Source organism: Arachis ipaensis, chromosome B06 (assembly GCF_000816755.2).
Source record: "Arachis ipaensis cultivar K30076 chromosome B06, Araip1.1, whole genome shotgun sequence".
Taxonomy (NCBI): Eukaryota; Viridiplantae; Streptophyta; class Magnoliopsida; order Fabales; family Fabaceae; genus Arachis; species Arachis ipaensis.
Window position 1 is genome coordinate 22540031 of NC_029790.2, and position 17332 is coordinate 22557362.

The window sequence follows — 17332 nt, forward strand, 5'->3', positions numbered from 1 at the left end:
CCATGTATACTGAAAATGTTTTCTGAAAAACCACTGAAGTACTGATTTATACTGAGATTATGAGATGCTATGTGCCCGGCAGGGACGGTGGTTAATCCCGCCTGTCGAGGTAGCGGCGGCGGCATAAGGATAGTTGTTAATCCTGCTTACGTTGAGATGTGAGGTCTGAGGCAAGAGTATCCCGCTCGCATCCCTTCGGATCAATAGAGCGTGCAGGCGCAAAACCCTGGACAGTGATCCGAGCACTATATCTCGGGGGTTCCCATTGATGATTCTGAAGGGCGACATCTCCATGGAGATGTGTCAGGTTGGCAGTTGAACTGACAATGTGATATCACAGCCAATAGGGCAGGCATTCATCATATGTATTTTCTATCTGTTTGTATGCTTTGACTACTTGTAATGGCTTGCCTATTTGTATAACATGCCTAATTGCTATTCGAATTATTGCTTTATATGCTTTTACTTGTGATTTCTTTGCATTGTAAATACTTGTGATTTCTACTGGGATCGCACGGAGGATCGGTTGGTGAAGGCTGTGGGACAGCGGTGTTGGCTAGAATAGAAATCCCCTAAGATAGATTACCCGGTTTATTTATGTTAAGGTTTATATAATCATGCTTTACTGTTTTAGTATGCCTTAAGTTTGAATCTTGTGATGGATATGGAGTTAGGATTGCTTTTGGCGTCCCGGGGTCTTATATCCTACATCACTGGGCACTGTTACCATACTGAGAACCTCCGGTTCTCATACCATATTTCTGTTGTATTTTTCAGATGCAGGTCGTAACCCACCTCGATGAGTTGTCTGGTTGGTGACAGAAGTAGAGGATCCGGATATCTTTTGAGTTTTTTTGGCGTATTTTGTATATGTCTCTCACACTTGTATTTTGTTTTGCCTAGAGGCTTGTATTTGAGAGAACAATAAATTGTATAAGTTGTTTTTACTGTCTAGTTCTCTTTGGTCTGTATATGGCTAGCCGGCTTAAACTCTGCAAGTCATGGCTAGATTCTTATGATATTATACTACTATATTTTAATTTATCTTATCTGTATCTTATGCCTTAAGTTAGTGGCTTCATTAGTACATTTTGCGCTTTTGAAATCCTGTTTTTGAGCTATATCCTTTATCAGGCTTCTAGATCATACTATTCTTTCTATATACGTATTATGTATGAGCTTAGAACTGTCGTAATCTCTGATTAACCTTTGCTTTACGACGCGAGGTAAAGCTTAGGCTAATTAGGGTGTTACAAAACTCGCTGCTAATCTTCGACGGTAAATCTGACGGTATTAAGCATTTTTCTTGTAGTGGTAGTTTAGTGGTTAGGGATAAATAAAGAGGAAGAAAGAGGGAAGGAAGTGTGGAGACGGTGAAAGTGCGCCGAAGATACTAATGGTGGCGCCGGAGGTAGTGAACCGCGTAGCAACGACACAAAAGAAGAACCGTTCGACACGAACATTAAGCAGAAACGAACAGCGGTAAGCCTGAAGAGTCGTCGGAGAATAGAGCCACTATGAGCACCGGCGAGCCTTAGGGGAGTAGAATTAATGGCAGATTTGGGGGAAGGGTTGAAGAAAGTGTCATATGATTATTGATTTGGGAATTTTTGGTTTCGCGGGTTTGGGAATTTTGGTTCGCAGATCTGAGAAAAGAATAACGGAGAAGATTGAAAAAATTTGTGGACCACTAATTGTGTGAAAAATTTTAAAATTAAAATTGACTATTTATTTCAAATTTTCTTAAAAAAATTGACATTATCATCGGAATTACCGTAGGAATAATTCGACGATAATAGTGCACGAAATAACATTTTTTGGTGCCAACAATACTGTCAGAAAAATTCGCCGATAACCAATCGGTTTTCGAGCTGGTAATCCGTCACAGAATCCAACTGTAATTACCATCAGACGAAAAAATTCTGACGGTAAATATTTACCAGCGAAGTTTATACTGTCTGATTATTTTTGACAATAAATCCCACGGTAATTAACTTATCGTCGAATTTTATTCATTTTTTTTTATAATAAATCCAACAGTACTCAACATTTTTCTTGTAGTGATTTAAGGAACTCTTACAATTTAGAATGAAAATAATTGCTAATTAAAATCTAACAACAAGAAACAGTTTTTGAGTCAATTTGCAGAAATCTTTTAAAATCCTTACTATATAAATACTGTAAAATCGTACTTTTTTTTGTAGTGTTTGAGTAAGGAAGAGTGTTGATGATGATAATGGGTGCGGTGATGAATGGAGGTGGTGGGGTGTTACAATGGCAGTGTTGAAGCGACTGCGATGGCACTAGTGAAGTGAGGTGAAGGTGCAACAGCAGGGTTGGGGTGTTGGGTTTGGTGGAGATGGAGATGTAATCTGGTGAAGGTAGGGATGAAAAGTGGAGTTACGGAGGTTGAAGGGTTCTGTATTGGGAAAATTGGATTAGGGATTAAAATTAAATTTAAAAGGGTAATTGGAAAAGAAAATATTAAATTAGAGTTAACGGTTAAAAAAAATTGAGAATAAGAATAATTAAATATTATTTAAATGTTAAGGATAAAATTAAATCAAATTAAATATTAAAGATAATTTTAAAAATTTTTTAAAAATATTAAAGACAAAAATTATACTTTTTGTTTAAAAAAAATATTAAGTAATTAAGCTTTTGAAGAAGTATAACGTTAAACTTTAAATCGCCAAAAAATTATAATGTTAGCCATTTTTTCTTTCTATTAATCTTTTATCATATTTTATTATCAATTTACAAGTCCTATTAATTAGAGTTGAGATTAAGTAACCTTAATTCTACCTTACAAGACTAATAATAGTGGCGACAACCTTCCAAACAGTGCAAGCTAAGATTTCTTCTCCCTTTTATCGCATATATTTTTTATCTTCAAATAATTGTCAAATAAGAACTTATTAAATATGCTTATACATATATGTCATCGAATCCAGTATTACATGCATGTGCATGCATGCATACATTAAAAGAAGATATGGCAATAACCACAAAATATGCTTACCGTATCGTAGAGTATTAAAGGCCTAATTAGGCGTCTATTTCATGTGACTCTTAAGAAAATGATGCTGGAATTGATATAAGATTCCCTTTGAATGAAAGAGGAAGAAAAGGAAGTGGTGGGTGGGGGGTGCAGAGTAGCTGATTAGGACTCAAAGTTTCATTGATTGATCAAGCTTTTGAAATATATTAACACATGGTTCAAAAATATCTATGTTATTTGATCATAAATTTACTTGATGAAGACATTTGAGCTACCTATAATCCACGTGTCTCTGTTATTAGTTGTTGTGTGTGCATGAAAAGTTTAATTAATTGATCAACATACATATTTAGCATGCCTACTAAGCCTAACAACTAACGACTTACGACAATAATCTTTCAATTTATTTGATGATTGACTACGACATAAGAGGAAACATATGAGCAGTATTGAAGCAATTTGTAATTATAAGGTTTAGAGGTTCATTATCTATATATATCAATGATATGTTTTCGTTCCTTTTTTTAGGATATTGTAATAAGGATAGTAAAACATGCATATGTTTGGATCTTATGCTATTTATCCCATACCATGAACTTGAATAATAATTATCCTGCTTGGCTTAGCTTTGCTTGTCGATCAAAGTTTTTTACTCAAATCCGGAGTTTTCTAAACCAAAATTTTTTATTAGTTTCTTGGCATATTTATTTTGGTGCACAAAAATTTTACTAGGAATTTGTTTTATTTGGAGTCCTAAAAAGAATATAACTTCTCCCATCGTACTCATATCAAACTCATTAGTCATTAATTTTTTAAATTCATCACACAAGACTTCATTTGCCGATCCAAACACAATACTATTCACATAAACTTGAATAAGTATGAAATGATCATTAGATTCTTTAATAGAAAGAGTTGTATCTGTAGTATTTTCTTGTAAGCCATTTTTCAACAAGAAAGAGCTCAGCCTTTCATACCAAACTCTTGAAACTTATCTCAAACCATAAAGAGCCTTAGAGAGTTTAAAAACATGGTTTGAAAAATCTTTATTTTCAAAACTGAGGGTTGAGCTACGTATAATTCTCTATCAATAAAGTCATTCAAAAATGCACACTTAATATTCATTTGAAAAACTTAAACCCTTTGTGGGCTGCATATGCAAGCAATAATCTTATTGCTTCCATTCTAGCAATCGAAAAATGACTCATCAAAGTCAATGCGCTCTTTTTGGTCATATCCTTGAGCTACTAATCTAGATTTATTTCTATAAACACCATCATCCTCACCCAATTTGTTCCTAAAGATCCATTTAATATACGTTACCTTCTTACTATTCGGATAAGGCATTAGAGTCCAAACCTCATTCTTCTCAGATTGGACCAATTCTTCTTCTATTGTCTTTATCCAAGAGGGATCATCAAGTGTTTCCTTCACATTTTTTGTTACAGAGTGATGTGATGTGAAAGAAATAGAAGAGAGAGTTTTGGTTCGGTGAATGAAGTGTGTTCAAATGAAATGAAGTTTGAATTTTTTGGTTAAAGACTTAGTGAATGAATGTATTTGGGTGTGGCTACCGAATTGGACTTGAGATGATCTTAGGCCAACTTCTTTCTTTCTTTTAATTTTGCTAAAAGCTTATTTTTGTTTCAGCTAAGAAGAATTTGTGACTGTAGCAATTATATATCTTTGGACCATTGTGTGTGTATTTGGGCTTGAGCATTTGCTTCTTAGGTCAATTTCAATTTATTTTATTTTTTGTAAACTAAACAAAATATATTACACAAGTAATTTGATATTAATCAAATAATGTTTAATCATTATCTTAATCATAGTTTAATTCTCTAAACTCAACTGTCTACATATATAATAATTAAATAGAGATAGTAGATGTTTAGTATGGAGCTATATTCATCCTCTCTCTACTAGGGATGTCAATGGGGTGGGGCGGGGGCAGGGGATGCCTCCCTGCTCTCCATCCCCGCTCCCAGATTTGTTCCCCGTCCTCACTCCCGTTTCTTGTCATAGGGGAATATTGCTTCCCATCCCCATTTTCCACAGAGCCTCATTCCCCGCAGGGACCCATTCTCCATCTATTTGATAATTCTAATTAATTATTAATTTCCATATAAATAGAATTGCAAGTATCCATCCTATACAAAAAACAGCAAGATTTTATACAAAAAGTCTAAACAATAAGATGGTGACTTCTTTTGAAATGACGTAGTGGGGGGACGCAACGGCGAGTCAGAGGACAAAGCAATGGACGAGGTGGGAGACGCAGGAATAGAGAGGAGAATGGACACGACGGCAGAGTTACGAAAAGGAACACCGCAAATAAAGAGCACGACACAGTAAGGATGATGGCACGGTGAGGTGTGACAATGCGGCAAGAAGAGAGAGTGGCGAGGGGGTGGCTGTAGAGAGGTTGGATGAAGTATAGACAGCGTTAGGGATCTCTGAATTGAAGAATGATTATGCAAATGAGGATTAAGATAATTCAATAAATTTATGAATTTCGGGGATTAATGAGGACGGAATGGGAATCTCCGTTCGCGTCCCCACGCCTGCCTCGAAAGAATTGTGTCCCCTGTCCCTATCCCCGTAAAAAAATTTTTTTACAGTCGGATCTCCATTCGAAGCAGTCCTCGCAAAATCTCCGCGTCTCGGGGAGTTTTGTCATTCCTAGACTCTCTGCTTGATACATGGACAGTGAAATTTTGTAACTTGTAGGCATGATAGATCAATGTTAGCAATATACGTGATATTGTATGTCTACTTCATAGTTAATGATTGTTGTTGCTTTTGTTATGTTCCCTCTCACATAAAAACTTGCATATGTGCTAATTATACATTTTGTTAACAAGTAGTTTTACTTGGTTTACACATGTAGGAAAAACATACGGAGAATGATCACAAAAGATGTGAGAGTGGAGATCATGAATATAAGAATAAAAAAAAAAATTGCTAAAATTTATTATCAAAAAATTAGTTCTGTAGTTAGACTCTAAAAATATAGAATAATTTAGCTTCGTTTGGATTGAGAATAAATATAAAAAATTAATCTTTAATTAGTTAGTATTAGTCAATTTTTTCTTTATCATAAGATTATTTTTATAATCTTCACTTGATAGGATTTAGGGTTAGTATTTAAGATTAAGGATAGAGATTATGATTTAAAATTTAAAATTTAGGATTTAAAATTTATAGTTTATAATTTAGGGTTTATGGTAGTCGACAATAGTAGTGCAATGATCACTGGTCAATAGCAATGGGTGGTAGACAGCGAGAAGTGAAATATTGTACTGTGTTAAAAAAAAAGAAAAAATAGTAAAAAAGATGATGGTTGAACATAATAATAAAAAAGTCATTTCAAAAATAAATAAATTTAAACGTTTTTCAGAGATTTGAGAAGGAGGGTTGAATTAAGAAAACACAATAATAGCAACTTAAACAAGTTAGTTATCGATAAATTAGTAGATTATTTTAATTTTTGTCTCATATAAAAAATGCAATAAAAAAAATATAAAAGGAGAAAATCAGATGATACAATAATATATCTTGATTCAGTAAAAAAAAGATAAAAGGAGAAAATCAGATGATACAATAATATATCCTGATTCTATCATTAGGTGTAATGTAAAATCCAGTTTTCACCATCAACCATGTTAAAATATATTTGTGAAACATTTTAAGTTTTTATTTTAATTTTATTTTTATAATTTTAGCGTCTTTACAAAAAGACGTTTCATGCATCTTTATAGGAGCATCCCTTTTTTTATTTATTTAAATTTTTGAGACGAATAATAGTATGACATGGGCCTTTCTCAATTCTTCCCATTTATCATGATGTTCTGCTATAAAAAAAAAAGGGTTTCTGAATTGAGAAACCAGTCTCTCCCCCTTTCAGGCTTTCACTCACGCAGAACTCTTCACATTCTTCCTTGAAAACCCCTAGCCTCCATTGTGCCGCGGTTGATCTCACCGTCGCCGCCTGGTTCGTCGTGGTTGTTCGCCAAACGCCAGTATCTCCAGGTCTTGCTCCAACGTCGTCCGTCCGTCCTGTTCGTCGCCAGCTCCCCATCGTCCGTATCCAGCTCACCAGTGTTCGTTGCCAGCTTCCCGTCGTCCGTCGCTCTCCCTCAAATCTATGGTCACTGCCCTCGCCGAAGGTAATGCCTCGGATGCTCAGTCAGCGCTAGGTGCTTTTTGTTGGTTGATTGGCTCTGCTCACTGCTTGATGAAAAATTTTAACTCTCTTACTGGCTTGTTCTTGCTTGTTTTGGGTTGCTTCACTCTGTTACTGGCTTACTGATTGATGATAAACTGATACTGATAAATTGTTATTGGCTTGTTCTTGCTTCTTGTTAAAGTTTCTTGATGATAAATTTTGTGCTCATTGCCTAAAGGAATACTTGTATTTTAATCACAAAATGTAACAAATTGTGTATTGAAAGGAACTCGCATAATCATCGTCTTACTGACATTTTAGTAACTATGTTTTATTGTTTTAGCTCTCAGAAATCAGGTAATTATCATTTCTGTCTGTGTTAATACCATTGAATAAAGAGAAACACTGAAATGATATGTGAGTAATCACTATTATGTCAACTTGAAAGTAATTGTGTGCAAAGTTTGAATCTTGTTAATTTCACTTTATGCTTAATACCACCAAGCCTCACTTTTTGACTTAAAATTTAAGTGTTTGACACTATGCAATCTGATTTATTGGTTAAGAAATCACCTTCTAGAACCAATGGGATTTCATACTTTAAAACTGAACTTGATTAGCCAAATAAAGTGGCAACAAACACGCAAAAACATGAATATATGTATCCTTGACGGTACATTTTGCCATAAGTTGGTGCTTAATATTCTTATTGATTTCTGGGTGTTGTACTGTTTTTTATTTAAGGACATGTTTTGTGCTCAATTTTCATTTTGTAGGAAATAGTTGGAGGTATATAAGAATTAAGAAGGAAGACTATTCCAACGGTATTACTCTGTTGATTCTGGTCCCCCACAAGCTTGAGCATAGAATTGAAAAGAGAAACCCTACATTATTTCATTATTGGTCTATTTTTGGCATTGTAGTTTGTTTGAACATATTATTGTAGTTTGTTTGTTTTATTTATTTTACTTTCATAGAACCAGTTGTTTATGATCCCCTTTTGAAGTAAAAAAAAATTGCAGTGCTCACTGCTAGTGCTTGTTTTTTGTTTTTTATACTTGGTTCAGAAATCATATTGTGTTTTGTGTTTTTATTGAATGATTAATTGATTATTGATTAGCTCTGGTTGCTCTGTGCTGCTGTTTTGTGCTTTTTTCGCATAGTAATGTTCTGTTGGAATATTATGCTGTGCTGTGTTTATGCTTTGGGCTCCATTGTGTTTTAGTTTGTGATTGTATTGAAGATTTCAATAGTAATATAATGGATATTAAATTGTTGATATTATGACAAATTTTCATGATGTCATTTTATATTTGGATATTTTCTCTTGTTATTTAACTTTTAAGAGTGTACTTTGATAAGATTGTAAGACTTTAGTTGATAATATTTGATGTACTACTTTAAATTTAGAAGACATTTTAAGGTTTATGTTAGACACAGAGGTTCTGAAAATCGGTTCGAATTGGCCAGTCGAACCGCGAACCGATGGGAATGCTGGTTCGGACTAATGCCAAAACTGCCTAATCAGAAAACCGTTGTTGGACTGCCAAACTGGCTGAAAACCGGTCGGTCAAACCGAACCGTGAACCGGCCGATTTTTTAATTTTAAGCAAAACGCACCGTTTTGTTCACTTTGGTTGCCTAAAGCCCTAAACGTGTGAACCCCTAACCCTAAAGCATTACCCAATGTCTCCCAATCCCAACCCAGCACAACGGCGCAGCAGTCCCTCTCCCTCCACCCTCGAGCTTGTCATTCCTGTCACTGCCGGCGAGCTGTCTCCGTCACAACCGTCTAGTCACTGGACCGCTCCCGCCGCCGTCGCAAGTTGGAGCTTCGTTGCCGATTGTGCAGCTCTCCACCATCGTCGCCGTTTCAGCTCGGGAAGCATCCTCGCCGGGCTTGCCTCCTGCCTCCGTCGCACACCTCTGTTCCACCTTCGTCGGCATCACGTGGTTCCACAGGTCAGTTCTATGAACCGGTTCCCCCTCTGTGTTATGCTTCTGCCTTCTAGCTTCTAGGTGTTTTTTAAACAATAATTGTTGAATAATTAATTAATTATTGTTGATTAATCTGTGAACTTGTTATGGATTGAATAATTGTTAATTAATTTGTGAATTTGCATGCTGTTATTGATTGAATAATTGTTGTTAGATTGGATTATATTGTTGTTAGATTGAATTTTGCCGCTGTTATGGATTGCTGTGATATTGTTATTAGATTGGATTATATTGTTATTAGATTGCTGCTAATTTTTAGGTATGGATTATATTGTTATTGTTATTGTTATTGGATGTTGGCATTTTGTGTTTGGTTGGTTTTGTTATTTGACTTTTGAGTTTGTATTTGAATGAGATCATAACATTGTGGTTTATGTAGTATTTTTAATTTGGATGATATTTTAAAGTTTATATTAGACTATAATTATGTTTTAGTGTGTTTATTTATATTTTATTTATTATTTTATTATAAAACGGTTTTTTCGGTTGAACTACGGTTGAACCGGTTAAACTAATAAACCAGTGAACCAGTAGTTAGAGCGATTTGATGACCGGTTCGATTTTCTGAACCTTGATTAGACTATACTTATGCTTTAGGATATTTATTTATATTTTATTATAAAGTGGTTTTTTCGGTTGGACTACAGTTGAACCAGTTGGACCAATGAACTAATGAACCAATAACTAGAGTGGTTTGATGACCGGTCCGGTTTTCAAAACCTTGCTGATAACTATGTCTCTCTCAGTCTCTCTCTCACCCTGTTTGTCATTTGAATTTAATTAAAGATTGGAAGGAAACATGCCTTAGTTTGGAATTCAAACCATAAAGTCTGGAATTTTTATTCTACAAACCATAACTTCCGATGGACGAGCTTGAGGTTTTCATGCCTTTTTCATTAGTAAGAATGGACATATACGTTGGAGCTTATATCTCGATGAACCTGATGACTTAACTTTTGGCCAAATGAAATAGTAAGGCATGTTCAAAGTTGATTCTGCGGACAGATTATAATTTCTAATACTGTGTGCTCACATTGAATTTGCTGTAGTTGGAACTGTAATAATTGGTTCATCTGGAGCTCCCTTCTCTGTTAATGTCATAGACATGTTTTAGTTCCCTAAGCTAATCCTTAGCACTTCTTTAAGCCGTTAGATAGTAATGTTGTCGGCTTTGGATATTGTTGTTACATTTTTCCTGAGTTATCCTTGTTAAAGTTTCTGACATAATCTTTGAAGTTAGGCGGTTCTTTGCCATTCATGATTTCTGAAAAATAAACAAATAAATAAAGGGAAAAAAAAGAGAATGTAATAATGATGCATATGTAGGGGGAGAAGATTTTCAACAATAGATTGTCCAAATTTCAAACACTCTTTGATTCTTTCAATTTACATTTATTCCCTTTGATCTAACAGGTTAATTAACATATGAAATTTCCATTGTCACCAGTACTTGGTAAGACTTTGAGGAATTCCAGCTTTCATCACATTTGGTTACTTTTCAAAGCCAATATTTAATGCTAATTCTAACAAATGAGGCCAATTCCTATAGCTACAGGAAAGCAAACAAAAGCATTAGGAAGAAGGATATAGTGAAACGTGGAGCTATATGTCTGTATTTTAAGGAAATGAAAAATAAAGATTTGAGAAATTTTAAAAATGTAGAAATAAAAAAATATAAAGGAAGAAGTAGAAGCAGGTTTCACAAAACTTGGTTCTTCTTTGTTTCCTTTCGTTACTAGATGGTATGTTTTGCAGCGAAATCCATCATAGTTTCTAATGGCTAAGTGGTGGGTCTTCCATTGTTTGTTTGCCTCATTTGTGTTTGGTAACTTGTTTGATAATATTTTGGCATACGTTATGTAACAAGAAATCAATGACAATATGTGCACATCATGTGTTTGATGAACCTATTGTTGGCTCCCTTTGTTTCTCAGGGTGAATTCTAATCATTGTCCATGATGAGGCTCTATGATGAATTCAAAGAGATACTAAAGATTCAGAAGTTTCGAAGATTGGTGTCATATACTGGATTCTACTGCTTTGCCACACTCATAAGCTATGCTTATGTTAGCAATACGTGAGTCTAACAACCTTTTTACCTTTTTTTTTAATACTAGATTTTGCATGCTTTACAATTTTTACAAGATTGGTTTGAATGCTATTCTCTGGAGTCAATATATGATTTTGGTGTTTCAGAACCCGGGCAGGATATTCCAGAGCCGATCAATTCTACGCATCGTACCCGGCTGGTACTGAGCTTTTAACAGATACTTCCAAGGTATTTGCCATTATATAATTTAGAAAATGCGCATCTTTTATACCTTTTTTTCTCAAGGATAATAGTAGTGTTTGCAAATTGTTATTAGTTGTACAAGGCTGCTCTTGGAAACTGCTTTGAAGCTGAAGAATGGGGTCCAATTGAGTTCTGCATCATGGCCAAACACTTCGATCGTCAAGGGAAGGCTCCATATGCATACCATTCAGTAAGTTTCAAGCCTATATGCTACTCTCTATTTTGATTTTTCTTAATTTTAGAATTGTTTATATTAATTCTGGAATCAGAACAATTTTTACTTTTTACCACTGATATTGATACTTAAAGACATTGTTTTATAAATCCTAGTTTTATGTGAAACTCGAATCTTATGATTTTTTCATTTTAGAGTAATTGGTCAAGTTGGTTCATCAAATTTCAGGCACGAATCGATTTAATCATTTGAATTTCTTAGTTCCTCACGTTCTGTGTCTGAATTTTTTTAACAGTTATTAAATTTTAATAAATTCCTTTAACTTCTACAAGGATAATACAATAAACTCAGCTGCTTTTCAAATCCCTTCCATTTCCTTTCTTCTCCACCAAAATGAAAATTACTAACACATCCTAGTGAATACACTTTTAGTCAAATTCAGAGTTATTCCTGGCCATTGGTCATTATAGCACTATTATTAAGGAACCATTGAACAGTCTCTCTTCCTGGCTAAGTGACTTTGTGAGGTCCACTACATAGTTTCATTAAAAGTAATATAGAGAAATCATTGATAAGAAGGTGCATCAATATTTGCTTGGAAAATTGACTTTTCAAAGGATAATGCAAGTATATGGAAGAGTACGTAAAGGATGGATTTCAGTCTTGTCTATTGAATGTTTGAGGAATATCATAGTTGCTGGTATTGGAGAGTTAAAAGATGAAATAAAAATGCTTAAATTTTAGAATTTAGGTCCTACACTAGTGTAAGATAGGTAAGTTCTGCAAATAGAAAATATAAACAAAGAGAAAAGTTATATGGTAAAGCATAATCTTAGAAACGTATTGGAGGAATGCTTATGATTGAAGTCTTTAATAATATTTGCAATTGAAGTATCACGTAAAATATTTTTCCTTCTTAACTTTTTGTTGACGGCTAAGCATTTCATTGGACTCAATCCAACCATGGGAGGTGTACTTTTTGTCAGGACTGCAAGATTTTAAACATGTTTTTAATCCTTTTAAAAGGAGCAAATTATGGTTTTGGTTTCTCAAATTTTGTTTTTGTTTTTGTTTGTTTTGTTTTGTTTTTTTTCAGATCTTTCAAAAATGCTTGGTTTTAGTACAATCATTTTGAACAATGCATGTATCCACATTGGTCCTCAAGAATGAGGAATACAAGGACTAAAACAAGCTTTCTAGAAAAGTTTGGAATAAAGCCCAAAAAAAGTTGATGGATGGACTAAAACTAGAATTTATTATATTTACAAGGAAAAGAAAACATATTTAAGCATAACTGCTTGGCTTCAACATTGCACACTTTTTTTTTTTCGTTTTTTATTACGTTGTATTGGTTTGGGTCTGTTTGAAGTGTATATGGAAGGTATAGGTAGTTTAGCCCACAGCCTAGTGGTTAAATCTCTACATCCAAGCTTAAGAGTGTGCTTGGATAAAACATTTGGAATGTTATTTTTTAAAATCCTTTAACTTAAAATGTTTTGTTTGGACATTAATACAAAGAAGTTTATAAATTCCAAGGATCTTAATAGAGTAGAGAATCCAAGATACCTGGTGAGAGAAGGAATCAAAACTCTTTCTATTATCCTTTCATGAAAACTTGATTGATAATATATAAAGAAAAGAATTTGCAATCAAACTTGCCACATATGTATCCCTTTTCATCTTCTCTTGCTGCATATACAAATAAGGTATTTTAAAGTTCCATGTATTTGGATTTTGGCAATTTACTTATATAGTATTTTAAATTCATTAAAATTTTAAAATACCTTATCCAAACTAAGGTCCCCAGACCATCACCTCCTTCCCCTTAGTATCTTAGGTCAAAAAGGGTTCATAGGCAAAGAATTTTGAGTTTTCACCATCCTCTTTCCATTACATGTGACATATAGCCTTTTAAATTCAAGGGAGGATCACTTTAAAATTAAATTCTTAGATGTTAGACATCTACATTTTGAATGAGGTGGCCGGGAGAGGTTTAGCATATTTGGGTACAATGACATTATTTGATGCATATAACCGACTCCATCTAGTAGGAAAATGTTTTGGTGTTTTTGACATTTACATTTTACTTTTAACTACATTGTATTTTGGCTTCTTACAGAAATACATGGCACACTTGCTTTCACTTGGACAGCTTGATGGAAGTGGTTAATGGGAAAAGTTAACCATTTAACTCCGATGATATTTGATAATCTGGGAGTTGTTTTAATATAATAATTACATAGCCATATGAAAATTACTTGATGATTGAGTACTTGCTCAAGTTTTGGGCTGCCATGTATGCTATAACCGGCTTTTTATGATCAAGGAATATAGTGTCTTGAGCATTGATTCTGTTTTTTGTCTCTAAAAAAAAGATTTATCATTCTTCTTAGCCATATACAAACTCTTTCTATTCTTCCCAAGATCTTGTATGACTTGTTGCTTGCCAATAAGTACAACATTAACTACCTTTTCTGTTTTTTAATATTCTACTCTCGAACCATGAACACCTTGTAGTTGTGCAAATGTAGAAGATGAGAGGCACCCGAAGGAAATTTAAGTATAGCAGGGTGAAAAGGGGAATTAAGGAAAAAGAGAGGGTATTTTGGAAAAATAATATAAAAGAATGTTGAATAAGAGTGATATTAGTAATTTCGGATTGAGGAGTGGTGGGCCAACAAGTTTTGTGATTTGTAGTCATTTTTTTTTTACCAAAGATATGAAGACTCGAACCCGCAACCTCTTAGATGAGTATGGGAAGATTATGCCATTTGAGTTATTACTCATTGGCTTGTGATTTGTAGTCATTAATTAGCCTTCATTGGTATTTTTAATGGTGTAGGATTATTCACTTTTCTTTTGTTGGTTAAATGTTGGTCAGATTTTAATAAAAGTGTTGGCTTCTTAGACTTTCTGCTATGGAATTACATTGTCGCTACTTTACATTTTCTTCTCCATGATTTTTTTAGATCTGTTTGTTATTTGGGCCACTAATTTAATAACCCATTTACAATATTTGTCGACCTAATAAAATTTAAAAAATGTATTATCACTTCAATAAAAGAAAATGTATTATCACTAATATATCTAGCCATTATAAACTATATATAAAGTCTCATCTTGCATGGCAAAAGCCACGTAGTAGTAATATAATACATTTTACTCATGACCTTCTGTACTGGTAAGTGGTCATGCATCTTCAAATTATGATATGTACTTTTATTATTATATATGATTGGTAGTTAATTTATTCGTAGGAAGAATATTATTATTTCACTATTTCACGCTTCAACTCCGATCCCTTTTTCATTACATTGCAAACAAGAGATCATATGTCTAATTCAAAAGTTTATATATCATTTGTTCTCCTTTCTGTTCTTGTGTCTTCCGAAGCCTTGAATTGCGTACTACTTGAGGGTGAGTCTTCTCTTTGATTTCTTGACCAAAAATTAAAGAATGTATTTTCCATTTTTTCCTTTTCGTTTGTCTATATATATAATAATTAAATAGAGATACTGAATGTTTAGTATGGAACTATATTCATCCGTCTCTGCTTGATACATGGACAGTGGAATTTTGTAACTTGTAGGCATGACAGATCAATGTTAACAATATATGTGATATTGTAATGTGTATGTCTAGTTCATAGACAATGATTGTTGCTTTTGTTATGTTCCCTGTCACATAATAACATGCATATGTGCTAATTATACATTTTGTTAAGTAGTTTTTACTTGGTTTATACATGTAAGGAAAATGCAACCTAACATAATCATACGAACATATACGGAGAACTATAAATTATTTTGTGAAAATAATTTATCCTTCTATTCTTTTGTTTAGTAACAGAAATAATTTTTGTGAAAATTAGAGCATAATTATTCAAATAAACTTTTATAATTTTTTTTAAAACAAGTAAACAGACTTTACAAAACATTTTGATATTTGAAGCCAGCTAACCCCTAATACCAAATACTATATACTGTAAAATATTATTTCGCATCTACCTCGATATTGTATTCATAATTAATTATAAATAGGAAATATTTTCAAATAAACCAAATTATTATTTTAAAATATTTTTTAGTTAATACTTAAATTCATCACAAGTAAATTGCAATTTCATGCCTTGTTATTTTTGAATGAACATTTCTTTATCTTTAATTCAAAAACTTTAAAGAATGTTGCAATGATGCCATATATAATTTAAAGTTGCATTATATATGATATATAATTTTCTTTGATTCCATTAGACGAGGAGATTTCGGTATTTAATAAGAGGATTCATGAGATGATAAGCAACAACTTTTACACTGCTACTTATTCAAATAGCTTCTTGCCTCCAGCTCCTCCAAGCAAGCCTTTCCCAGGACCTAATACAATTGAACCACCGCCACCACAACATTCAAAGCACATGGTTGGTGGAGGTTAGTGGCTACTGTACTCACTTGGTGTTTTACGAACTATCACACTTAGAGGAAAATGGTGAGATAGATAATTATTAGATCATGTGCCTCCCAAATAGCCGCATCTGAGTTTGAATTTGACTTCAGCCAAAAGGAGAAAAGAACTCATTTAGTGTGTTCGAATGTGTAGTATGAATGTGTTGTATTGTATTAAGACCAAAAAAAATTACAAAAATATATATTCTATTCTAATATACATAATATAATCATTTATGTAATTTTATTTAACTGGTTAATAAGTTTTTAGAGTAGATGATTTGTGACGCTTTCTATCCTTACAAAAAGTAAAAATAAGAAAGATTTAAATTCAATTTATTTATTGACTTAATTCAACTTTAAAAGAATTGTTTTATCATCTACTATACGAAAAAGTATAAAGGACCTACAACCAATTAAAAAAACAAATTAAAAAAAAAAACATTCAAAAGAGTCTATCCTAATTTCATTCTCACCGCATTGATAGTATACAATGAAAAAAACAACACACAGGCATAGCCACGTGTGTGCCGCGGCATCCGCCAACACCCAGGCACGCGGCGCCCTTCCGTCGCCAACGCAGTGCTCTCCCACCGGCACGCACGGATGCAGCCTCCCCTCCCTCCGCACCACCACTCAAACTCTGCGCCCCTTCCCCTCCCTCCATGAACGCAATGCCGCACACACGCACGCAGCTTCCTCCCTCCTCCGTCATCGCATGCACGCAACAAAACATCGAGTGAGACTGTCGCTGCTCATGCCGCTAAACAACGACGCCTCTCCTTTCGTCATTGGCTGCCGCAACGCCTCTTATGCGAAGCCGCAACGCCGCTTGCGTTTCGACGAAGAAGATGGCCACGAATTACGCCTCCTCCGTTATGCGCACAGAATAACCACGTTGCTCTTCTTCTTCGTTTTGGATGATTCTTCTACTAGTTTTAGACGTTTATTTCTCTTAAGTTTTGGATAATTTTTTTTTTATTATGTTTTTGGATGTTTTCTCTTTTTGGTTTTGAATTAGAGCAATGTTACGGGCCAGCAACATTTGTGATTGGTAGCCATCAACTAACCATCAATGATGATTTGATAGTGTGAGATTGGTGTGAGATATCATCTAATAGTTCACATTTCTCTGCTGGTTACATGCTGGCCAAAATGTAATAAAATTGCTGCCCCTAGACTTTTCTTTTGAATTATTCTTTTAAATAGTTTGTTATATTTTTTTTTAGTTTTTGGATATTTTTTTATTAATATT

At 33.9% G+C, this 17332-nt stretch overlaps 1 protein-coding gene across 4 annotated transcripts; it reads left to right on the top strand.

Annotated features, from left to right (window-relative positions):
* Nucleotides 6890-16293, top strand: LOC107646188. 4 transcript variants are annotated; one of them, XM_021104262.1, is made up of 6 exons: nucleotides 6890-7170; nucleotides 7946-7993; nucleotides 11102-11244; nucleotides 11364-11445; nucleotides 11534-11650; nucleotides 15889-16293. In XM_021104262.1, the coding sequence occupies exons 3-6, from the start codon at nucleotides 11123-11125 to the stop codon at nucleotides 15928-15930; spliced, it is 363 nt and encodes a 120-aa protein (XP_020959921.1). In that variant the 5' UTR covers nucleotides 6890-7170; nucleotides 7946-7993; nucleotides 11102-11122; the 3' UTR covers nucleotides 15931-16293. The 4 variants fall into 4 exon arrangements, with proteins under 4 accessions (XP_020959921.1, XP_016205877.1, XP_016205878.1 ...); XM_016350391.2 differs by lacking the exon at nucleotides 15889-16293 and adding an exon at nucleotides 13755-13992 and having other exon boundaries at nucleotides 6891-7170; XM_016350392.2 differs by lacking the exons at nucleotides 7946-7993; nucleotides 15889-16293 and adding an exon at nucleotides 13755-13992 and having other exon boundaries at nucleotides 6891-7170.

Bases quoted from the DNA above. Each gene is read 5' to 3' on its own strand.
- LOC107646188 (XM_016350391.2), top strand. From the start codon at position 11,123: ATGATGAGGCTCTATGATGAATTCAAAGAGATACTAAAGATTCAGAAG. The intron at 11,245-11,363 runs GTGAGTCTAACA...TTGGTGTTTCAG, and splicing joins TATGCTTATGTTAGCAATAC to AACCCGGGCAGGATATTCCA. The intron at 11,651-13,754 runs GTAAGTTTCAAG...GGCTTCTTACAG, and splicing joins CTCCATATGCATACCATTCA to AAATACATGGCACACTTGCT.